At 36.4% G+C, this 19,542-nt stretch overlaps 2 protein-coding genes across 6 annotated transcripts; both read left to right on the forward strand.

The window, feature by feature from the left end:
- Nucleotides 1-81: 81 nt before the first annotated feature.
- LOC149020088 (KOW domain-containing protein) lies at nucleotides 82-14,210 on the forward strand. Of its 4 annotated transcripts, none has more exons than XM_089148129.1 (6): nucleotides 82-286; nucleotides 3,703-3,804; nucleotides 3,892-3,987; nucleotides 10,540-10,643; nucleotides 10,829-10,965; nucleotides 13,550-14,210. In XM_089148129.1, the coding sequence occupies exons 2-6, from the start codon at nucleotides 3,745-3,747 to the stop codon at nucleotides 13,630-13,632; spliced, it is 480 nt and encodes a 159-aa protein (XP_089004255.1). In that variant the 5' UTR covers nucleotides 82-286; nucleotides 3,703-3,744; the 3' UTR covers nucleotides 13,633-14,210. The 4 variants fall into 4 exon arrangements, with proteins under 4 accessions (XP_089004255.1, XP_089004256.1, XP_089004254.1 ...); XM_089148130.1 differs by having other exon boundaries at nucleotides 84-289; nucleotides 3,745-3,804; XM_089148128.1 differs by having other exon boundaries at nucleotides 88-286; nucleotides 3,743-3,804.
- Nucleotides 14,211-17,092: 2,882 nt separating this feature from the next.
- LOC149020089 (E3 ubiquitin-protein ligase AIRP2-like) lies at nucleotides 17,093-19,370 on the forward strand. 2 transcript variants are annotated; one of them, XM_089148133.1, is made up of 6 exons: nucleotides 17,093-17,408; nucleotides 17,548-17,735; nucleotides 18,165-18,327; nucleotides 18,564-18,630; nucleotides 18,755-18,974; nucleotides 19,079-19,370. In XM_089148133.1, exons 2-6 carry the CDS (start codon nucleotides 17,632-17,634, stop codon nucleotides 19,287-19,289), a joined length of 765 nt encoding a protein of 254 aa, XP_089004259.1. In that variant the 5' UTR covers nucleotides 17,093-17,408; nucleotides 17,548-17,631; the 3' UTR covers nucleotides 19,290-19,370. The 2 variants fall into 2 exon arrangements, with proteins under 2 accessions (XP_089004259.1, XP_089004260.1); XM_089148134.1 differs by lacking the exon at nucleotides 17,548-17,735 and having other exon boundaries at nucleotides 17,094-17,408.
- The last annotated feature ends 172 nt before the right edge of the window (nucleotides 19,371-19,542 follow it).

Consider the following 19,542-nt stretch of genomic DNA (forward strand, 5'->3'; position numbering starts at 1 on the left):
CTTTCTGTTTTCTCATGTTTTGAGAACATGAAACAACTGAATTGTGTTTCGTTTTTTGTATGGTTGAAAAGCGAACCGGGTATAAATCCCACTAAAAAAACAGTGTTGTTTTGCAAAACACATCAGAGTTGTTTTCTTATTCCAGGAACAATTCAAGGAAAAGTGTGCCCGATAAAAAGAACCCCAACCCATCTGATGTAACGTTTCAAAAGGGACTATAACGACTCTGCAACTTCAATAGCAGCTAACGTTGTCTCTTCCTCTCTACAAACTCGATTCGTTCACAAAGGTAGTCTATCACTACCTCTTTTTGAAATTGGTCTAAATCTTGTGATTGATCGATTTTATCTCGTTCTGCTTCTCTCTTTGTTGTTGTGTTTCCAGTGCTTTTTTCTTCCAGATGATTATTTTCGGTTGCTTTTTCTTTTGTTTTATTCGGTGGGTGGGGATGCGTATGAAGAATGAGCAATCCCCAAACCGTATTGTTGTTCCTGAACTCGCCAGATACTTATACAAATCTTTATATATGTCTTCTCAAGTCTGAATTCTCCCTTCTATGAAGTGAAGTTTCAGATTAATTCGTTTCCATTTGTTCCTTTGTTTTATGATTTTGATCCTTTAAGCCACGCTTTGGTAACTATCAACAACCGAAGGTAATTTATCTTATATTTTCTCCAGTCCAGTTTTTTCTGTGATCAATAAAGTTATTCATTCACTTGATAGTAGTCTTAAATATGGAGAAATGGTTCACTCTCTTGCGATTCAGATGGGGTTTGAATACAATGTGTATTTTTGCCAACGTTGATTGAGTTGTACTGGAGGAACGGGTGTGTAGGATATGCTCGTCAAGCGTTTGATGAAATGCCTCATAGAGATTTGGTTTCTTGGACATGAATGATTTTTGGATATTGCTTTTAAATCAGTAGTTGGTTCGCTACTGTAAGTTCATTGTGGGGATAAGTCCTGGACTTATCTTTTGTTATTAATTATTTGTACAAGTGGGAAACTCTAGTAACAATGACATACTTTTTTAATTCTGTTTTGAAGAGTTTTACCTTGTATCTTCCAGTAGGTGTTCTATTATGTTGTGGAATTCTTTTCCTAGTTTTGGACAGAATAATTTATATTGGTCAAGAGTAGTTCTAATTTCTATACCAAATCTAAGTTTTCTTATGATTTGTCTTCATATATCCTATGGGGCTGTTAGCCCCCCACCTCAATGATTTAGTAGCTCTTTCGCTCCTTTGGGTTTGTGGTGATTCTGACCTGGGTCTTGTTTGTTGACTCCCAGTAGATATCCTTCTCTCTATTCTTATTCTTCCTTTTCCACTATTTGCTTCCAAGTAAGTATCATGTGAACCACTATTTCATTAGTTTCTGGTCATTTGATTGGAAGAAGTTGTATCTCTGCCTGATTCTGTTGGTGGAATTTGGTTATGAAGTCTGGATTCTTACTACTTGTTATATTGCTTAATCATTGTTTTCTGAACAATACTCCATGTCAGATCGGAATCACACCTGCTGTTCTGTTTTTGAGATTCCTGACTGCAGGGGGAAATTCCTTGATCTCAGAATCTAACCAATAGGTTGACATGGAATTCTGTTATCTTATTGTGCTTGATAATCAGCATTTTGGGTTAATCACATACTCAGTTGATCTGATGTGTTTTCTTTCTAATTCTAGCTCTGCAGCTCTGTTAGAGGTCTCCTATCCTCAGAAGGAATCTATTGTGTCTCATCCATCCATTGGGTTGTTCTAAGCTTTGAGGATCTTAATTTTCCCTTTAATGGACCCTTCTGCCATGGTCTTTCCCATATTCAAATCTCTGTTTTTGTGTCATAAAATTTCACCTAGAATTTGGAAATTTGCGCAGGTTTGTGAGCCACCATGGCTAGAAAGTATGGTATGCCTGAAATACCTTTGTAGATTTGTTCTACAACTTACTTTTAAATTTGAGTGTGTTTTATACTATTTAAATTTAAAACTTTTCTTAATGGATATTCTTGTTTAAGAACTATGTAAAATTTAGAGTTTTTTACAAGACACCCACTATTATTGGGGTGAAACTAGTGACCACCCATTATTATGCTCTAAATTACATGGCACCCATTGTCAAAATTATAAGTTACCCACTATTAAGATTTTCTATTAAGTGATGGGAAAAATGACCTAAATGCTCTTACCCCCATTTAATTCATTAAAAATTTGAAATGCAAATTATCCAAATGCCATTTGGGCAGTAAAATGACATTATTGCCCCCAATTTGACTCACTAAATGCCCTTATCCCCATTTAACTCATTCAAAATTTGAACCACAAGTTACTGAAATGCCCTTTGGGCAGTGAAATTACAATATTGCGTGAATCTTACTCAACATCTCCCTCTCCTCCAACCAACCCACCATGCCAGAAACCATCCTCTCCATGGCAGTGACGTTAGTGTCCAAAGAAATAAATCACAAATAGATTTTAGAATTTTGCTTTAATGGCGAAACAGAGCATCTGTCTCCCATATAATCCAAAGACTCCTCCATTGAAAAAAGCCAAACTTTAGTTTGTTCTTCTATCTTGTTGATCTGGGTTGTCTGACATCTCCCTGTTTGTAAATTTATTATATCCAAACTCTGTTTTTCATTAACAGAGCGGAGACCCAGAACTAAAACAGAAGCTTCAGTGAAACTCCTAAATGGATGAGGCAGAAGCACAAGAAGAAGAAGAAGAAAGAGGAAAAAAAAGAAGGAAAGCAGCAGTAAACGTTTGGGATTGTGGCAGCCCTTTATATGATTCATATGAATTAGCAGCGCTAAATCATATAATTGAATAAAGAAATTCAACAGAAACTGAACATGGATAGAACAACAAAGATTAGCCTTCGCATCGACACTGTATATGTAGATAATAATTCAGGGTCAATTGTTGTCTTCTTAACATCTGAGATCAACTTTGTTGTCATCGTTGAGCAAAGCTATTCGCCGGAGTGGATCTGAACTCTTGAAGCTGAGGCATTGCTAGGGTTTTTACTTGTTGCAACTCTTCTATTAAGTTTCGTGTGAGGTACATTATCCAAACTGAAGGATGGGCTCTGAATAAACTGAAGCATGAGAATAGAACCAGAGCAGGATGAGCAGAACAACACCAGATAACTGAAATTTCCAGGTCTGAAAAGTTTGTAAGATGATTTATAGGTCTTTTTCCTTTTTGTTTTACCTTTAGTTCCTAAGTATGAATGTTCCAGTCTGTTTGAGTTCTAATTTTGCTGCTAGCCAATTGGATAAAATTTTATTATCAGAAACCAATCAAACTATTATCTGTTTGCTATCTATTTCTATTATTATTTACTGATTCCCTTGTGAGCTTTCTGTTTCAGAGAAATAATTACTTTTTTTTTTTTTGGGGGGGGGTTGTAAATGTGAATATTCCTTCCTGTCATGTGTTTACTGTTTATGGGAGACTAGGCACACTGATTAGCCAAGAAATCGGTTGTGGTAGTTTGTCTGATAACATCACCCTTGTATGTTGTATCTATTCCCATATTTTTTGCTCCCAGATTTTGTATATAATCTTGTTAACATAAACTTATCCTTATTCCAGTTGTTTTCAAAACCTTCCTCAAAAATGAGATCACACTTACAATGCAACTGCTAAAGAACTTTTTTGCCTCTCTCTCGCTTCTCACCATTGAATGATCTCAATTCTCAAACAGGTGGTGTGGTTCATTAGTGTCTGTTTTGTCTCTTGTACAGATGGGTTGGAAAGCGGCACAAAAGCTTATACAGAATTGGAAAATTGTCAGAGGCGATAATGTAATAGAGAAATCCTGCCAATCCCGTCTCTCTCTGTCTGGTAACATATTAATTTCTTTGATTGTAAGGTGCTTTCTTTGTGAATAGGTGATGATAATAAGGGGAAAAGATAAAGGTGAAACTGGTTTGATCAAGCGTGTCATCCGCTCTCAGAATCGTGTTATTGTTGAGGGCAAAAATCTGGTACTTTTATCTCTGATTTCCTTCATGCAGATCATTGGTCAGTGGACAATCAATTTTTTTAATAACTTAGTTGTATCGTATTGTTTTTCTTCCCCATCACTATGTCTAGTGTTTTACATATTTCCCACATGGCAATACATGGTTTAGTCTATGACACTTATGTGATAGAGGACCAACCAAGTACCTTACGGGTACAATTTTGAGCTTAAAATGAGTAGACAAAGTAGATAAAACTACAAATGCGTCTATCTTGTTTTATATTTGTCTCCACTTGATGGCAGTTTGGTAATTTTATTGTAAAAATTTAGAGTTTGAGCAAGTTTCTTTCTTACTTGAGACTAAATGTTGTCCATTGAGATGTATGTGGGTTCTTCTATCATGTTGATTAACCCATCTACTCCTGAGTACCAAATAGTGAAGAGTTGTACTTCCCTAGGCATAGTGACATGGCTGGCGCCAAGAAGGATCCATTTTTTATTATAATTTTGCAACATGGGAGGCATTATTACAATTTTCTTTGTTGAATTGAAAGTTTGTTTGGGAGATTTCAGCAAAAGGTCAGTGAATTTCAGCTTCCTCTCATTTTCAGTTTGATGAAGCATAGTAATGTGAATCGGAATTCAGCCCCTTGCAGAAACCCTGGTTTGGGCCTTTTCAAGGCCCAGCCAAGATGGTGCATCCAGGGCTCTGCCCGAACCCCTGTAGGGGGCAATTTGGTTATTTTCCAGCCCTAATTAGATGATTATTTTATTTTCAGAATTTTTATTTTTATTTTCTGAGTCTAATTATGTTTTGAATTCTTAGATTGAGTTAGTAGTTGAGTTCTTGTGTCATAGAGTCTCTTTTAAGTAGGACTTTTATGGTTCAAGTTAAGTTCTTTTATTTATGTGTGACTGTTATTTATTTGTAAAGGGTCTCCTAACTTACAAAGGAAACCCTAGTTGAGTCAGGTCAGGTCTCTTTGAAGTTGGTTTGAGTGTTTGTAAAGGCTATATGTTCTTGTGCTTATTAGACGAGATCAGTTTTGATGAATAAAATTATTGAGAGTATTGCCGCCAAGAGGTATTGGCAGGGTTCCTTTGAGGGGGTCCATGCAGTTGTCCAAGTTTCCATTCTTCAAAGCTTCCAAGTTCAGTTCTGCAGTTCCAGCAAGCATCTACAGCCTTCAACAAGTAAGTAGAGCCCTCCCCTAACCTGCGATCCAACCAAGAACCCTCCTTGTCCTTCCCTCCTTGTGCAAGCATTCCTGTCCCCTTTCCTTCCTCTGTCCCACTTCTTTCCCCTTTTCTTGAATCTGCGCAGCATAGGAACCCAAGAAAACCCCATCACAGGCCTTCTTGAAGGTTGCAGAATTTTCTGCAATTCTTGTCTCCGCTCCATTCTTTCTTTCTTGTGGCTGCCCCTCTCTCCCTCCTTTTTCTGTTTTTTATTATTATTAATTTTTTTATTTTCTGGTTCTTGCAGGCCTGCGGCAGTATTGAAACAGCAGGAAAAAAATAAAAAGAAAGAAAAGAAAACGACTGAAACAGAAATAAAAGACAAGAAAAGAAAAGAAAAAAGATTGCAAGAACTTCCCCATCCCCTAACCGTAAGCTTCCCTTCCCCTTCCTACTCTTCCCAGATAATATTAGGTTACCCTATAACAATCCACATCTCTTCCCCCAAATTGTTTATATTGCTTATACCTTTATCCCAAACCCTTCCCATGTCTAATTTGCAGGTTTCCTTTCCCTTCCCTTCCCTTTTTCCAAAATTATCCCAACCCATTTGATTTGTGATAATGGAGATTTCCCACATAATTTTAGCTTGATCCTTTTTTTCATCCCTTAGATCCAAAGTATCATGGGATGATAAAATTCTAACATCTTTTAAAGCTTCCCATCTCTGATTTGCTTAGCTTTAAGGCTAACAGCAGCAACAAGGGGTTGCTGAGCTTTGGTGTCAACTTGTTGTACTCGAAGTGAAGCAACTTTGAATTTCATGTTTTCAGTGTCCTTTGGGTTGCAGAATCAGATTGGTGGTCGGTGATGGTTTCTCATATCTCCCTTCAGCTACCGGTTGGGGTAAGCAGTCGTGGGGAGAATGCTGCGGCCAGCCTTGGTTTTTGTCGTGTTGGAGACTGGTTGCGTCGGTTGCGGGGGCTCCCTGCTTCGGTTGTTTCTCTTGTTAGGCAGGTGGTGTTTCGCGGGGGTGGGGCGGTGGTCCCGGGGTGGTTCCGGGGGGGGGGCTTCCCCCTGGGTTGGGTATGGGGGGTGGGGGGGTTGTCTTTTGTCCATTGGGGCTGCTTTTCTTGTAACTTAACATCTTGGTGGTCTCTGTGCCTTTTTTTTGCTGTGTCCCTTTTTGGCGTGGGTCCCGTTTCCTTATGTGTGCATCATGTATAAAATTCTAATAATTATTTATTTTGGATTCGGGAATCATTCAGATGGCGAATTATTTGGAATAATGCAATAAATATTAAATAATCACATTTATAATATATATTGATCATAATCATATGTTTTAATGTTATTAAATTATATTGCTATTGTCTATTTGTATTATGATGAGATGAACTTATTTTTTTCTTTCTTTAATGATCTTGCATAATTATGATTATTTAGTATTTATTTAGCTTATACTAAAGCTATATAAGTTTTTGGTTTATTGTTTATGCCACATAAAATAGTTGTATACTAAAATGCCTTGTGCCTTGGCATCCGCCTTATCACCATGGTGCTTAAGCAGTTCCTCCATCGCTTTGGTTGCCTTGACACCTTGATAACCTTGTTTCCAGCTTCCTTTCTTATTTCTTTTTTGACCATTCCACTATCCTAGACAAACCCACCTGAGCTAGTTCTTTCGTCCTAGCATTCGTCATGGAGGCAAGGACGTGTCAGTGCCAGGGATGTGGACAAAGCCCTTCTAATATAAAGGTAATAGAGCTAAGGATGAGAAGCAACAACAACAACAAGCCTTTTCCCAACTAAATGGGGTTGGCTACATGGGTTCTTGCCCTCCAATCAATTCTGTTTGAGGTCATGCTAGTTACAAGGCCTAAGTTATGCGTATCCTTTCTCACCATTTCTCTTAAGGTTATCTTAGGTCTACCCCTAGCTTTCCTAGTTCCTTCAATTTGAATTATATCACTTCTCTGTATAGGGGCAATTATAGGCCTCCGTTGAATGTGGCCGTGACACCTTAAACGACTTTCTTGTAGCTTATCACTAATGGGAGCAACTCTCAGACCACCTCTAATATGGTCATTCCTTATCTTATCCTTCCTAGTTTTGCCACTTATCCATTTTAACATCCTTATTTTTGCTACATTGAGTTTATCTACATGATTATTTTTAATAGCCCAACATCTCTGCAATGTACATCATAGCTAGTCTAACGACGGTCCTATAGAATTTTCCTTTAAGCTTTAAAGGAATATGTCGATCACATAAGACCCCGGACACACCTCTCCACTTCATCCACTCTATTTTGATTATTTAGAAAACATTATCCTCTATATCACCTCTTTTATTTATGATTGAATCAAAGAACTTGAAACTATCACTTTGAGGAATCTCCTTATCGTCAAGTTTCACCACCTTATTGTCTGCCCGATTATGACTAAAGTTACAAACTAAATATTTTGTTTTCGTTTTACTTAGTTTAGAGCCTCTTGATTCTAAAGTTGCTCTCCATAATTCTAACTTGGTATTGATCCCTAGTTGAGTCTCATCTATCAACACAATATCATTAGCAAAAAACATACATCAAGGAACCTCGTCTTAAATGTCTTTGGTTAATTCATCCATTATAAGTGCAAATATATATGGGCTTAAGTTGATCCTTTATGTAGCATAATTGTAATTGGGAATTCATTACTTTGTCCCCCCTTTGTTCTTATACTTGTCACTTGAACATCATACATATCCTTAACTATGTCCACGTATTTGTGACCCATCTTTTCTCTAGTACTTGCCTAATTAACGCTCTAGGAATTCTATCATAAGCTTTTTTTTAAGTCGGTAAACACCATATGAAGGTCTTTCCTACACTCTCTATATCTTTCCATAAGTCTCCTAATTAGGTAAATAGCTTCTGTCGTAGATCTTCTTGGCATAAACCCAAATTGGTTTTCCGTAATTGAGGTTAGGTGTTCCAAACTGGTTTCAATTACTCTCTTCCATAATTTTATAGTATGGCTCATCAGTTTAATGCCTCTATAGTTATTATGGTTTTGAATATCTCCTTTGTTTTTTGTAAATTGGAACCACAATGCTTGTTTTCCATTCATTTGGCATTTTCCCCGTGTTCATGTTCTTAAATAACTTAGTCAACCAAGCTAGCCCGTGGGTTCCTAAGTTCTTCCATACTTCTATTGGGATTTCATCAGGGCCTTGTGTCTTGCCTAATTTCATCCTCCTTAGTGCTTCTTTTACTTTGGACATTGAAATTCTCCGTACATATGTTCGAAAATTGGTGTCTTGGTGGATGGTGTAATTGTCCGACTCACAAAGACTTGAAGTGTGCTTGTTTAGTAGGCTAAAGAAATAGATTTTCCATCTCTTTTTAATATCCTCATCACAAACTACTACTTTACCATCTCCATTTTTAATATATCTAACATGGTCAAGATCTTTACTCTTCCTATCTTATAAATAGATTTTCCCCCCCTTCCTTGGTACCCAATTTGTTATATAACTCTTCATACTTCTTCTCCCTTGCTTTTCCCTCAATTTTCTTAGCTTCATTTCTAGCCAACCTATACATTTGAAGATCTTCAACATTCTTAGTCTTTTGCCATGTCTTAAAACTAATTTTTTTTTATTCCTAATGACAGCTTGAACTTCACTATCCCACCACTAGGTCTCTTTATAAGAATGAAGCTTTCCTTTTAATTCACTTAGGACATTTTTAGCCACCTTTTTCATACATGTAGCCATCTCATTCCACATCGTATTAGTGTCCCCCTCAAAATCCCACTTTCCTTGTTTGACTATTTCGTTAGCGAAGGATTTCAAGTACTCCCCTTTAAAGTTCCACCATCTTATCCTAGGATAGTTAACCTTGCACCTTTTATGAGAAGCAATGTTTCCATAAATTGAAACTCATGTTGGAAACATTGCGACCACCCAAAAAGTTGTGCTAAAATAGACAAGAAACATGGTTTAATCCTCTTCTAAAAAGTCTAACAAATTTGCTACAACAGAAGTTTGGAAATGGGAGGATGTTCCCTTAGTCATGTTGGCCATGAGTGACATGATATTGGATCACAGTCACACATTCTAGTTGTTGTTGGATAAGAGTCATATTCTACGGGAAGGTTGTTTAGTTGATGTCACAGTAATAGTACTTAGAGTAATTTATCATGACGCTCTGACTAGCATGTATTTATGGGGAAATGCAGTAATAGAAGATGATTATGCTAAAAAACTTCTATCTTATCGTCTGCCCCCGGTCTTGATCTTCCAACTCCCTTCCCCACCCTGGCTTGACTGTCCTATTGATCCAATCAAACCCACGTGAGTTACTTGTTCCATTGCAACATCCCTCATGGAAGCAAAGTGCATGGTCTGTCCCAGGGTTGTGGCTGAGGACTAATGCCAGCTTTACCAGCATAAGGTATCTGAAAATGGCTGACATTTGGATACTTTTTGGAGAGAGTCCTAATCAAAGAAATTCCAAGTTCATTCTACAACAGTCTGTATTCCTTACTTCCTTTTGAGAATGTGAAGAAGAAAAGTGTTGTCGTGAACAGGATATTTTGGTTTCCCAATTACTCACCTGTATGATCCAAGCACCAGCAAAAATTTCTTGAAAGGGGACCCTACTATTAGTTGTCTTCCGGGTTCTGGGGTTCCATATTGAATCAATCCTTAACTTTGTTTGGTCTCACTTCAAAAGTCAAATATACTCACGTGACTGTAAGGTCTCAACTCTCAAAAGTTATAACATGCACATCTTGCCCTTGCTTTGTGAAGAGGCTGTCACAATGGAGCAAGCTTACAGTTGCATCAAGGCCCAACTAATTCTGTTGAGTCAGCTATGGTAGACAATTTTATGGAGCAATAGTGTATGTGAATGATTCTGTTTCTTGAGCACTGCATCACCAATAAGCACTCTAAAACCCTAAAAACCTAAACCCTAAAACCTAAATCCTCCAAACGTAAAAATACCAACTTTTTTTTATTAGTGATAGTTGGAGGGTCACACAACCTTATCGTTTAATCTTACTTCAAATATTGTATTAGCGTGACAAATTCGGTTTACTTTTCCTTATAATTCATCATGTTGAAATTTTATGTGTTTGGTTGTTTTGTGCATAATTCGTTCAAAAAAATTTCCTCTCCTGGCCAAAAGTTTCTTTATGCTTTATTATTTTCATTTGTTTATGGTAGTGGTTAATGTTTGGAGGATTGTTGGTCTGACCCCATCTAAACGGGAAAAAAAAAAAAAAAAAAGAAAAAGGAGTGAAACTGGGTTTTGCAGAGAGTTTTCTTGTTATCCTTCACTTCCTTTTCTTCTAGCTTTTCTTGTAGAGGGCTGTGTCACTGCTACAAAATATTCTCTTTACAGGTGAAGAAACATATCAAACAAGGGCAAGGCCATGAAGGTGGAATCTTTACAGTGGAAGCTCCTCTTCATGCTTCAAATGTTCAACCTGTTGACCCAGTTACAGGGTATGTATGTTTTATATTGCAGATAACTCTCTTCCCCCCCCCCCCCCTTCCTTGCTCCTTAAGATTTCTCCAGGAAAATTTTAACCTTCTGCTTTGGGTTCATTGCATTTTCTTTCTAACAATGTTATAATATTCTGAAATACCCAATACATATTTTGAGAGCGTGTATTTTTGAACTTTGTTAGGAAGCCTTGTAAGGTGGGGATCAGATACCTAGAGGACGGCACAAAGGTAAGAGTTTCAAGAGGGGTAGGAGCATCTGGGGCCATAATTCCCCGTCCAGAGATATTAAAAATTAGGACCACTCCAAGACCTACTGTAGGTAATCATCTCCCAACTTCTTTGTATGTGATTTTCCTACAATGGTTTCTGCTGACTAGGCTCTGGTATATCTTTATTGGCCTTTTAAGGTGGTGATACCGAATGTCTACATTTAAGGAATGTTTTAGCCAATTTTAGAATCAATCTTACTAGTTACAACTGTTATGGGCTACTGTCTTGTGTTTTTCTTATTAAATCAGTTTATTGTAATGCAATAAGACAATCTATTGTATGCTTAAATCGTGAGACTAATATTTTAACTCCAACGATGGCTTGTTCTGGTAACTAGTTTAACATATAATGCACAAGAGATAAGGTGATGATTTTAAAGTATGAAGTCTTGCTCTTGATGTCATCTCAAAACAGTAGAGAAAATGGCATTGTGCCTTCTGGTAGACGTGTATTGTCGGTTTCCTCAGCACTTTTTGGTAAACGGTGACCTCTCAGTGTTGAGGCTTGTCTTCAAACTGAACGGTCAATTGAGTTGATCATAAACAGGCTTCATGTTGGGCACCCATAGATGACTTTTCCAGTAACCACTTCACAATATATATAGCTGTGGAAATTAGTGAATACTTGGATGATCAATGTGACCCCCCAAGCTCCTTATTTATGATAATGTGAAATATACACAGTTACATAATTTCCCTCACTAAACAACTGAATAATAATTACTTGAACCACAACTTATAATTAAACCAACCAACACTCCCCCTCAAGTTGAGGCATAGATGTTAATCATGCCCAACTTGCTCAAAAATAGGGTGAAAGTCTTCTTCCTTCAGTCCTTTAGTAAATATGTTAGCTACTACTTGATCTCCATATCTCACAAAAGGGATGCATATCAGCCCTTTCTCCGATTTTTCTTTGACAAAAAATCTATCTATCTCAATATGTTTTGTATGATCGTGTTGCACTAGATTATTGGCTAGACTGATGGCAGCCTTGTTGTTACAATACAACATCATGGGGCTTGTAACAAGAAACCCAATATCTTCTAATAGACCTTTCAGCCATAAAAACTCACATACTCCTCGAACCATGGATTTATACTCAGCCTTTGTACTAGACAGTGACACCACATTTTGCTTCTTACTTCTCCAAGTCACTAGATTGCCCTCAACAAAGGTATAGTGGCATGAAATTGATTTTTTGTTAGGTGAACTAGCCCAATCAGCATCTGTATGAGCTTCCACTTTCAAATTATCTGAGGGTGACAGAAGTATTCCCTTTCCTGGTGTGGACCTCAAATACTAAAGTATTCTAATAACAACATTCATATGAGTCGAGTATGGGTTGTGCATAAACCGGGTCACTAGGCTTACTAAAAAAGCAATGTCGGGTCTGGTGTGGGACAAATAAATCAATTTTCCAACCAACCTCGAATATCTCCCTTTATCTACTGTTACTTCCTCTTTCTCTTTAAGCTTAATGCTTGCTTCAATTGGGGTATCCAGGGCTTTACATCCCAACATTCCCACTTCTGAAAGTAAGTCTAGGATATACTTGCGTTGGGACAAATAGATGCCTTTTTCTGACCTAGCAACCTCAATTCCCTGGAAATACTTGAGATTCCCTAGATCTTTAACCTCAATTCCTTGCCAAGGAAGCTCTTTAGCTTTTGTATTTCTGCCCCATCATTCCCAGTGATGACAATGTCATCCATATAGACTATAAGAAGAGTAATGTGAGTTCTTGGCCTTTTTACAAAGAGAGTATGGTCAGCATTACTTTGCTTGTAACCCTGTTGCTTACCATAAAGAGGAAGTTTTTCCTTTGTCTTTGGCGGAAAAAAAAGAAGAAAAAAAAGTTGTTGGCGGAAAAAGAAGAGAGAGAAAAAGGCATGAGTTTTTTCTTGTCCGATGCTACCTTTCCCTTGGCTCTGATGCCATGTGGAAATTAGTGAATACTTGGATGATCAATGTGACCCCCAAGCTCCTTATTTATAAATAACTTGAACAACAGCTAATAATTGAACCAACCCTCAAATAAATTGAACCAACCAACAATAGCAGATGGAACCTTATTGCCAATCCAGTTCCTTTGGTGGTCCTTGATTCTTCACTAGTTCTGATGGGTGCTTCATTGGTTACCCTGTGCCCCTTCTGAGACCCTATCAAGAAAGCCATGCTCAACACACCTGAGTGACTTGGAATTCTGTGGGGTCCTATCTTAGGATTGCTCATAAGTTGGTAGGTTTTGATATTAATTATGGAAGGCAACTCACGTATTGCTAATGAACATCCCATTTGTTAATGGGATTTGTCATGTGTCTATTTGGCTTGAGCTACTTACATTGCTTCCTTCTGTAAGAAATCTAAGGATTTTGTGCTAGGATTGGAAATCCAGAATTTTGATGCAATTTATTGATCAATTTTTTATTCTTCAAATAAAACTTGTAAAGTTGGTTGCTATTTGTTACTGTTTCTGAAAGAATTTGCAAAATGTGTAGCTTAGTTATTTTTTTTCAGTGTTATCATTGGATAACATCTAAGCATTATGGGTACATTCAGTGGGTAATTTCTATGGATTCAAAATTAAAATTCTTAACCTGATGGTTGTTGGTTTGTTTTTTTCTTCTGCAGCTGGTCCTAAAGATACTCCAATGGACCTTGTTCTGGAGAAGACATATGATGCTAAAAGTGGAAAGGGTTTGCCTGACCTTTAAGGTCTATATGTGTGATTTACACAGCATAATGATGGGTATAGACAGGTAATAGGTGGGGTAGGTAAGAAATTTGATGACTAGGAACTGTCCCTACTGATTGGTTGGTTGCAGTCATTGTGCTGGTGCACTAGAGTCTTCATAACATTTTAGCAGATTTAGCCCTTCACATTTGGGTTTGGGAAATCTTGTCATTTGATTGTGTTCAAATGTTACTAAATCATTGAATTTTGGTTTTCAGATTCTGGTTGTATTTGTAAGTTTGCGGTGTTACCCGATGTGCTTAATTGCTTGTCCAGCTAGACTGGGGAAGCAAATGGAATTTTCATATGGCTTTCTTTGGCTCAATTTACCGACCCAAAACAGCTTGATGGGGGCCTCACCATAGGACGAATGAGTATCTTCATTGCAGCTTCTGAAAGGAATCACCACTTGGATCTGATCTTTACATTTTGAAAGGAATCACTAAAGATCCAGACCAGAAGCTCAAAACTGGAACAATTGGCAAGAAATTGTCCTTGGTGTGCCTAAAGAGAGTTACAGCTGGTCTTCAACACTTTGGTAGTCTTTCTTCCCTTGTAACATGTGATGTTAAAACTTAGAAAGCACTCAAACCTTTCTTGTCTGGTACAAATTGGGAGAAGGTGACTCGTGGCAAAGACCTTAATTTTGTCATTGCCAATTTCAGTTCTAATTAATCTTCTTGCTAGTGATATTTGTCAGCCATCACCTTCCCAATAACTTCCATGTTGCCATCAAATCATAATGTGGATTGTTGTTTTCTGCCTTTGTCTTCTCATCTAGCTTCTTTTATAATCTTCTAACTTCCATCTCTTTCTCTTCGTAACACCCATGATTGCTCTGCCCATCTTCTCATGACAATGAACTTGATATTAGTTTCAAAGAATGCTTGTTTTCTTTAATTTAAAAAAATTAGTAAGATTCTCTCATTATGTCTAGGATAGATCATCCTCTACCTAGAAGAGGATCCGGACTCTAGTAGGGTTGGGATTCTCTACCCATTTGGGTTCTATTTGGGTAGAGGATTATGCTTTACTGAGAGGCAGAGCTGCTTAAGAGCCAGGGGTTCGTGTTTTCCTCTGTTTTTGTTCGAAACCCCTCTTAGAAATCACTAGAAACTCTCTTTCGGCTTACCCAATTATTGGTTTTCTTTTTCTTTTTAAAAAAAAGATTTTATTAGTTGTTTTGGATTACATGAATGTAAATGATTTAATGGAAGATTAGCATAGTGTTAGCCAAAAGACTGATTTTATCTTAACCTACTCTTGTTAAACTGAAAGGATTCATGTGATATAAAGTCCAATTTAGCATCATTAGAAAAAGATTTTGATGAATTATATGACAACTGACATATATATATTAGGTAGATTGCCTAGACATTGATGAATAGAAGTACAACGCTTATAGATTAAATATAAAATAAATTGCACAAAAATCTACACACTACTATTTTTCGTTTGTAGTTGATGTATTTTAGATCCGGTGATTTCAAATTATGTATAAGAGACAAAAGCTTACATAAATAATTTTTTATTAGTCATTTTTATTTGAAGAAGAAAAAGACAAAACAAAAGCTACCTTTAAGCATGCACTGTTTTATAAAGGTATGCACTATTCATCATATATGTGATAGGGAATATGACTTTTTATAAGCAATGAAAATTAATATGCCTTTCTACCACACAAAAAAAAAAAAAACCGCTAATATGCTGAAGAAATAGAATTAAACCACCTAGCAAATTACACTAATTATGCACTAACCTAACTTTATTCTGATAATTTTTTTTTATTTTAAATTATATACGTCGTTTTTTTTTATTCGACTAAGATGTAGTAGTGGAGGCTATAATCATGTGATCACAGAATTTTAATTAAATAAACTTTATTTACAAGAATTACAAATAAAGTATCAAAAATATTTATTTCATTAGCTTAGAACTTTATGTTAGCGTTTCGACTCTCTTTTGGCAAGTTTATATTTATGTTTATAATCTATTTATGGATAATTAATTATGATAATAAGTTATAAGTGACAAATAATTTTTGCTTCATTTTAAGTGGACATAATATGTTATATAACAATAAATAAGTTTTGATACCATTATATAATAATATATCATGTATCGTTGATTTAGTTTTGGTATGTTTTGATTTACCTCGTCGTAAAATATATATTTCCTTTAGTTTTGGTTTTGATATCACTAAAATATCATTTAAGTGGAAGTACGAACAATGTGGAGGTTGGTGACCAAGGAAAATAAGGTTTTGGTCTTTTTTTTCTTTTTCTTTTAACAAGCGATTCACTAAGAAGTATTGGTTTTACCACTACACCTAGTTTATGTTGGTCAACAAACCAAAAAAAATAAAAAATAAAAATGGTGATAAATCATAGACAATTCTTGATCAATTTATGAATCAATGTTTAAATTAATTTATTTTAATTAAAAATACGGTCATAAATCATACCAACTACACATATTTATCTTTATATGTCAAATAATCATAAATTTAAACCATATGAAAGAAAGCCTTTATGAATATTTTTTTTTTCAAAGATGCTTTAATAAGCCGGGGGATGGAGATATTAATATGCCTTAACGAGAGTCGAACCACAAATCATACCAACTACACATATTTATCTTTATATGTCAAATAATCATAAATTTAAACCGTTTGAAAGAAAGCCTTTATGAATATTTTATTTTTTAATTTTTTTTTCAAAGGGTCTTTAATAAGCCGGGATGGAGATATTAATATGCCTTAACGAGAGTCGAATCCACGACAAGTGTTGGTTTCAACCACTAGAACAGCTCTGTGTTGGCGTGTGTTCAATACTCTATCTTCCACACAATTACATTTTGTTTAACATTCCATTTCTCATATATATTTCAATAAATAAACAAAATCACATATTTATACCACATGTTTATACCTTATTTGACCCTCTTCTCATTTTCTTGGTATGAAAGTTTTGACAATTGCTTCTATAAATTTATTGTCAAACAAAAACTCTCTTGTTCTCTAGAATGTTTTGAGTTTTGAAGAAGAAGAAAAACAGTTTTATTAAGGTTAGAAATTGAGGGTAGGTCTATGCTTAGAGCCATGAATTGGTCGTGATTCACGATCAATCTTAAAAATTATTTTCATTTTCTTTTTTATTGGTAGAATATTTTTAGAACAATTAATTATAATGGCTTTCAAGTTTCAGCCTATGATTCAGAATTCAAATCCTAGAGCGTGGAAGAATCTCCCACACAAGCAGTGTTTGGAAACCTTTTCCAGTTAATAATTTATCTGCGTTGTCTCACTCAGAATCACTCCTCAACACAAAAGCGAAAAACAAGTTTTGTCATAAGTGTTAAGAGAAGCTCGCTTACCTACTTGCTTATAAAAGATTCTCATTTATTTTAAATTAAATCATGCGTTTAACTCATAACCGAAGACAATCCAGAAAGACAATTTTCTGGTAAAAAGCTGATCAAATGATACCAAAAACAATAAATTCAATATCTCTCCTTCTGATCGTGAACATCGATACTGTCTAGAGTCTAGACTCTGTGCAAACACCAGAGAGAGACAGAGAGAGAGACAGAATCCTTACTTCAGGGCTGACCCAGAAAAAGTCAGAACAAGGAAAAGGGCGGCACCATATGGTCTTTGGAGCCCCGAATAAAAGAAAGAAAATGAAAGCGAAGGCACAGAAGAAGGGAAGAGAAGAAATAGAAAAAGCAGAAGCTACAGAACTGCAAAGTGCAAACGTGAGAAGAAAAACCCTTTTTTCTCCTTCTCTTTTTTGTTCTCATATCTGAGTTCTCTCTGGAAATAAATTAGGTTCTGGGTTCTCAAAAACCCAGTTCAGCGGCTCTCACAGCTTCATCTAGACTGTTGCTTTTGCAGCATATCGAAGATACCATTTCTGGGTTTTTTTTTTGAAGTTATACCCAAGCTCAGTTATTTCTCTTCTTCTTATGTTCTTTCCGGATGTTAGAGAAAGAGATGGAAGCTCTATATAATCAGCTTGCTAAGTCCTCTTACAAGGAATCCCTTAAGGCTGTGGAGGCTGATATACAACATGCCAATACCTTGTGAGTTTCTTCATCCTCTTTCTCCCTTTCGCTCTGCTTTGTTTCCTTCAAGGGGTTTTCAACTTTTCCTCTTATTGTTTGATTATCTGTTTCTGGGGTCAGAAATTCATATTTGAACTTTGAAATTTCTACTGGTATTTGTTTGTCTCCCCGGTTTCTTTTCTACTATTATTTTCCTGGTTATGGGGGAATTGAAACTATTTTTATTTCGATTTGGGGATTTTGGCATGACTGTTGATATATGTGTATATGATATGGCCGTAATTCATCTGTTTCCGTAATATGTCAATAATCAAATTATAAACGGAAATACCCTGTTGGGTTTTCGGCATCCGAGCAGATTCTTTTCATCCATGGCTAGTATAATTAGTTTTCAGTGGTAAAAGGTGTTGTTTGGACAAATTAACAAGTTCTAGTCTATGAATGCAGGGCGGCGTCAATTCCAAGAGCCAAGGGTGGTGCATGTCTTCAAATGAAATTAGTTTCCAGTCACTTGACTCCTCTGTTTCTGTTTCTACTCCAATGGATGGATTCCCCTTGTACCTGCCTGCTACGGAGATACCTAGACTTCTTTCACATACTGGTGTACAAGGTTAGCTGCCAATAATTCCTGTTAAACTATTACATGTCCATGAACAATATTAGCAGAAATCAGTTATACTCAAATGTTTTCTGAAGATAAAGAAGTTTCTTTACCTTCGATTCCCTTTTGAGAGGGTTGTTTTGTGCAACTTAACCTTCTCTTTTATGTGATGCTGAACTGAAGTTGACAAAACTGTGATATTTATTATTTCTGTTGGTTATTGGTTTCTGTCATGGACTGTACAGGTAAATGCAGATGGAAGACCTAACATTTCTTCACATGGGAGGAAAGCAACAATTAGGCAATTCTATGGTATTAATACCCTTTGTACTTCTCTTTGTTTTTTTTTTTTTTTTGGGGTTTAATGTTATAATGAATCTGCTCTTGGTTTATCACTCTTTAAACATGCCTAACAAAACCAAGTTATGGGTTGCAGCTGTCATATTACCGTCTCTACAACAGCTCAATGGTAATTCTGATGAGAGGAATTGCAGCATGGAGGTGTTTGGTAGAAAGAGACTGGAAGAGAAGAGGAACTTCCCTGCTGATATGGATTTAGAAAGAGAAGATGAATGTGGCATTTGCATGGAGCCATGCACCAAGATGCTGTTACCTACTTGTTACCATTCCATGTGCATTAACTGCTACCATGACTGGTAAATCTTAAATCCAGATATGAATCTTTGATTTATATTTCAAATGGTGTCTTCTTGAAAGCTCATAAATCAGGAAATAAGGGGGCTAACTATTGAGATTGCAGGAATACCAGGTCAGAATCCTGCCCATTTTGTCGAGGTAGCATAAAGAGAGTTAAGTCAGGAGACCTATGGGTTCTCACAAGTAGGAGTGATGTGGTAGACAGAGAGACAGTGGCCAAGGAGGAGCTGTTGCGGTTCTACCTCTATATCAATAAGCTGCCAAGAGATATTCCAGATGTACTTTTCTTTGTGTATTATGAATACCTAATCTGAGCAGATCAAAGAGAGATCTGAATAATAATGTACAGGAAGTACCAACCTGATGCTCAGTAGAAAGAAAAAGCCGACCGTGTACGTAGTTTGTAATCCGTGTCTGGTGACAAAATTTTCTCTTAGCTTAGGCATCAAATAATCTTATCCTCAATTTTACTTACTGTGGAACATTGTAAGGCATCAGAGACAGAAATATGAACTAAAGTTGCATTAAACTGTGTTTCATATGCATTCTAGGGAATAAGATTCTAAT

The sequence above is a fragment of the Hakea prostrata genome, chromosome 3 (genome assembly GCF_041222555.1).
Source record: "Hakea prostrata isolate BN-2017 chromosome 3, UWA_Hpros_2, whole genome shotgun sequence".
Classification (NCBI taxonomy): Eukaryota; Viridiplantae; Streptophyta; class Magnoliopsida; order Proteales; family Proteaceae; genus Hakea; species Hakea prostrata.

Coding starts and splice junctions, on each gene's coding strand:
- LOC149020088 (XM_089148129.1), top strand. CDS start 3,745: ATGGGTTGGAAAGCGGCACAAAAGCTTATACAGAATTGGAAAATTGTC. Junction 3,988..10,539: donor TTGTTGAGGGCAAAAATCTG/GTACTTTTATCT, acceptor TTCTCTTTACAG/GTGAAGAAACATATCAAACA. Junction 10,966..13,549: donor CACTCCAAGACCTACTGTAG/GTAATCATCTCC, acceptor TTTCTTCTGCAG/CTGGTCCTAAAGATACTCCA.
- LOC149020089 (XM_089148133.1), top strand. CDS start 17,632: ATGTTAGAGAAAGAGATGGAAGCTCTATATAATCAGCTTGCTAAGTCC. Junction 17,736..18,164: donor ATACAACATGCCAATACCTT/GTGAGTTTCTTC, acceptor CTATGAATGCAG/GGCGGCGTCAATTCCAAGAG. Junction 18,975..19,078: donor ATTAACTGCTACCATGACTG/GTAAATCTTAAA, acceptor TTGAGATTGCAG/GAATACCAGGTCAGAATCCT.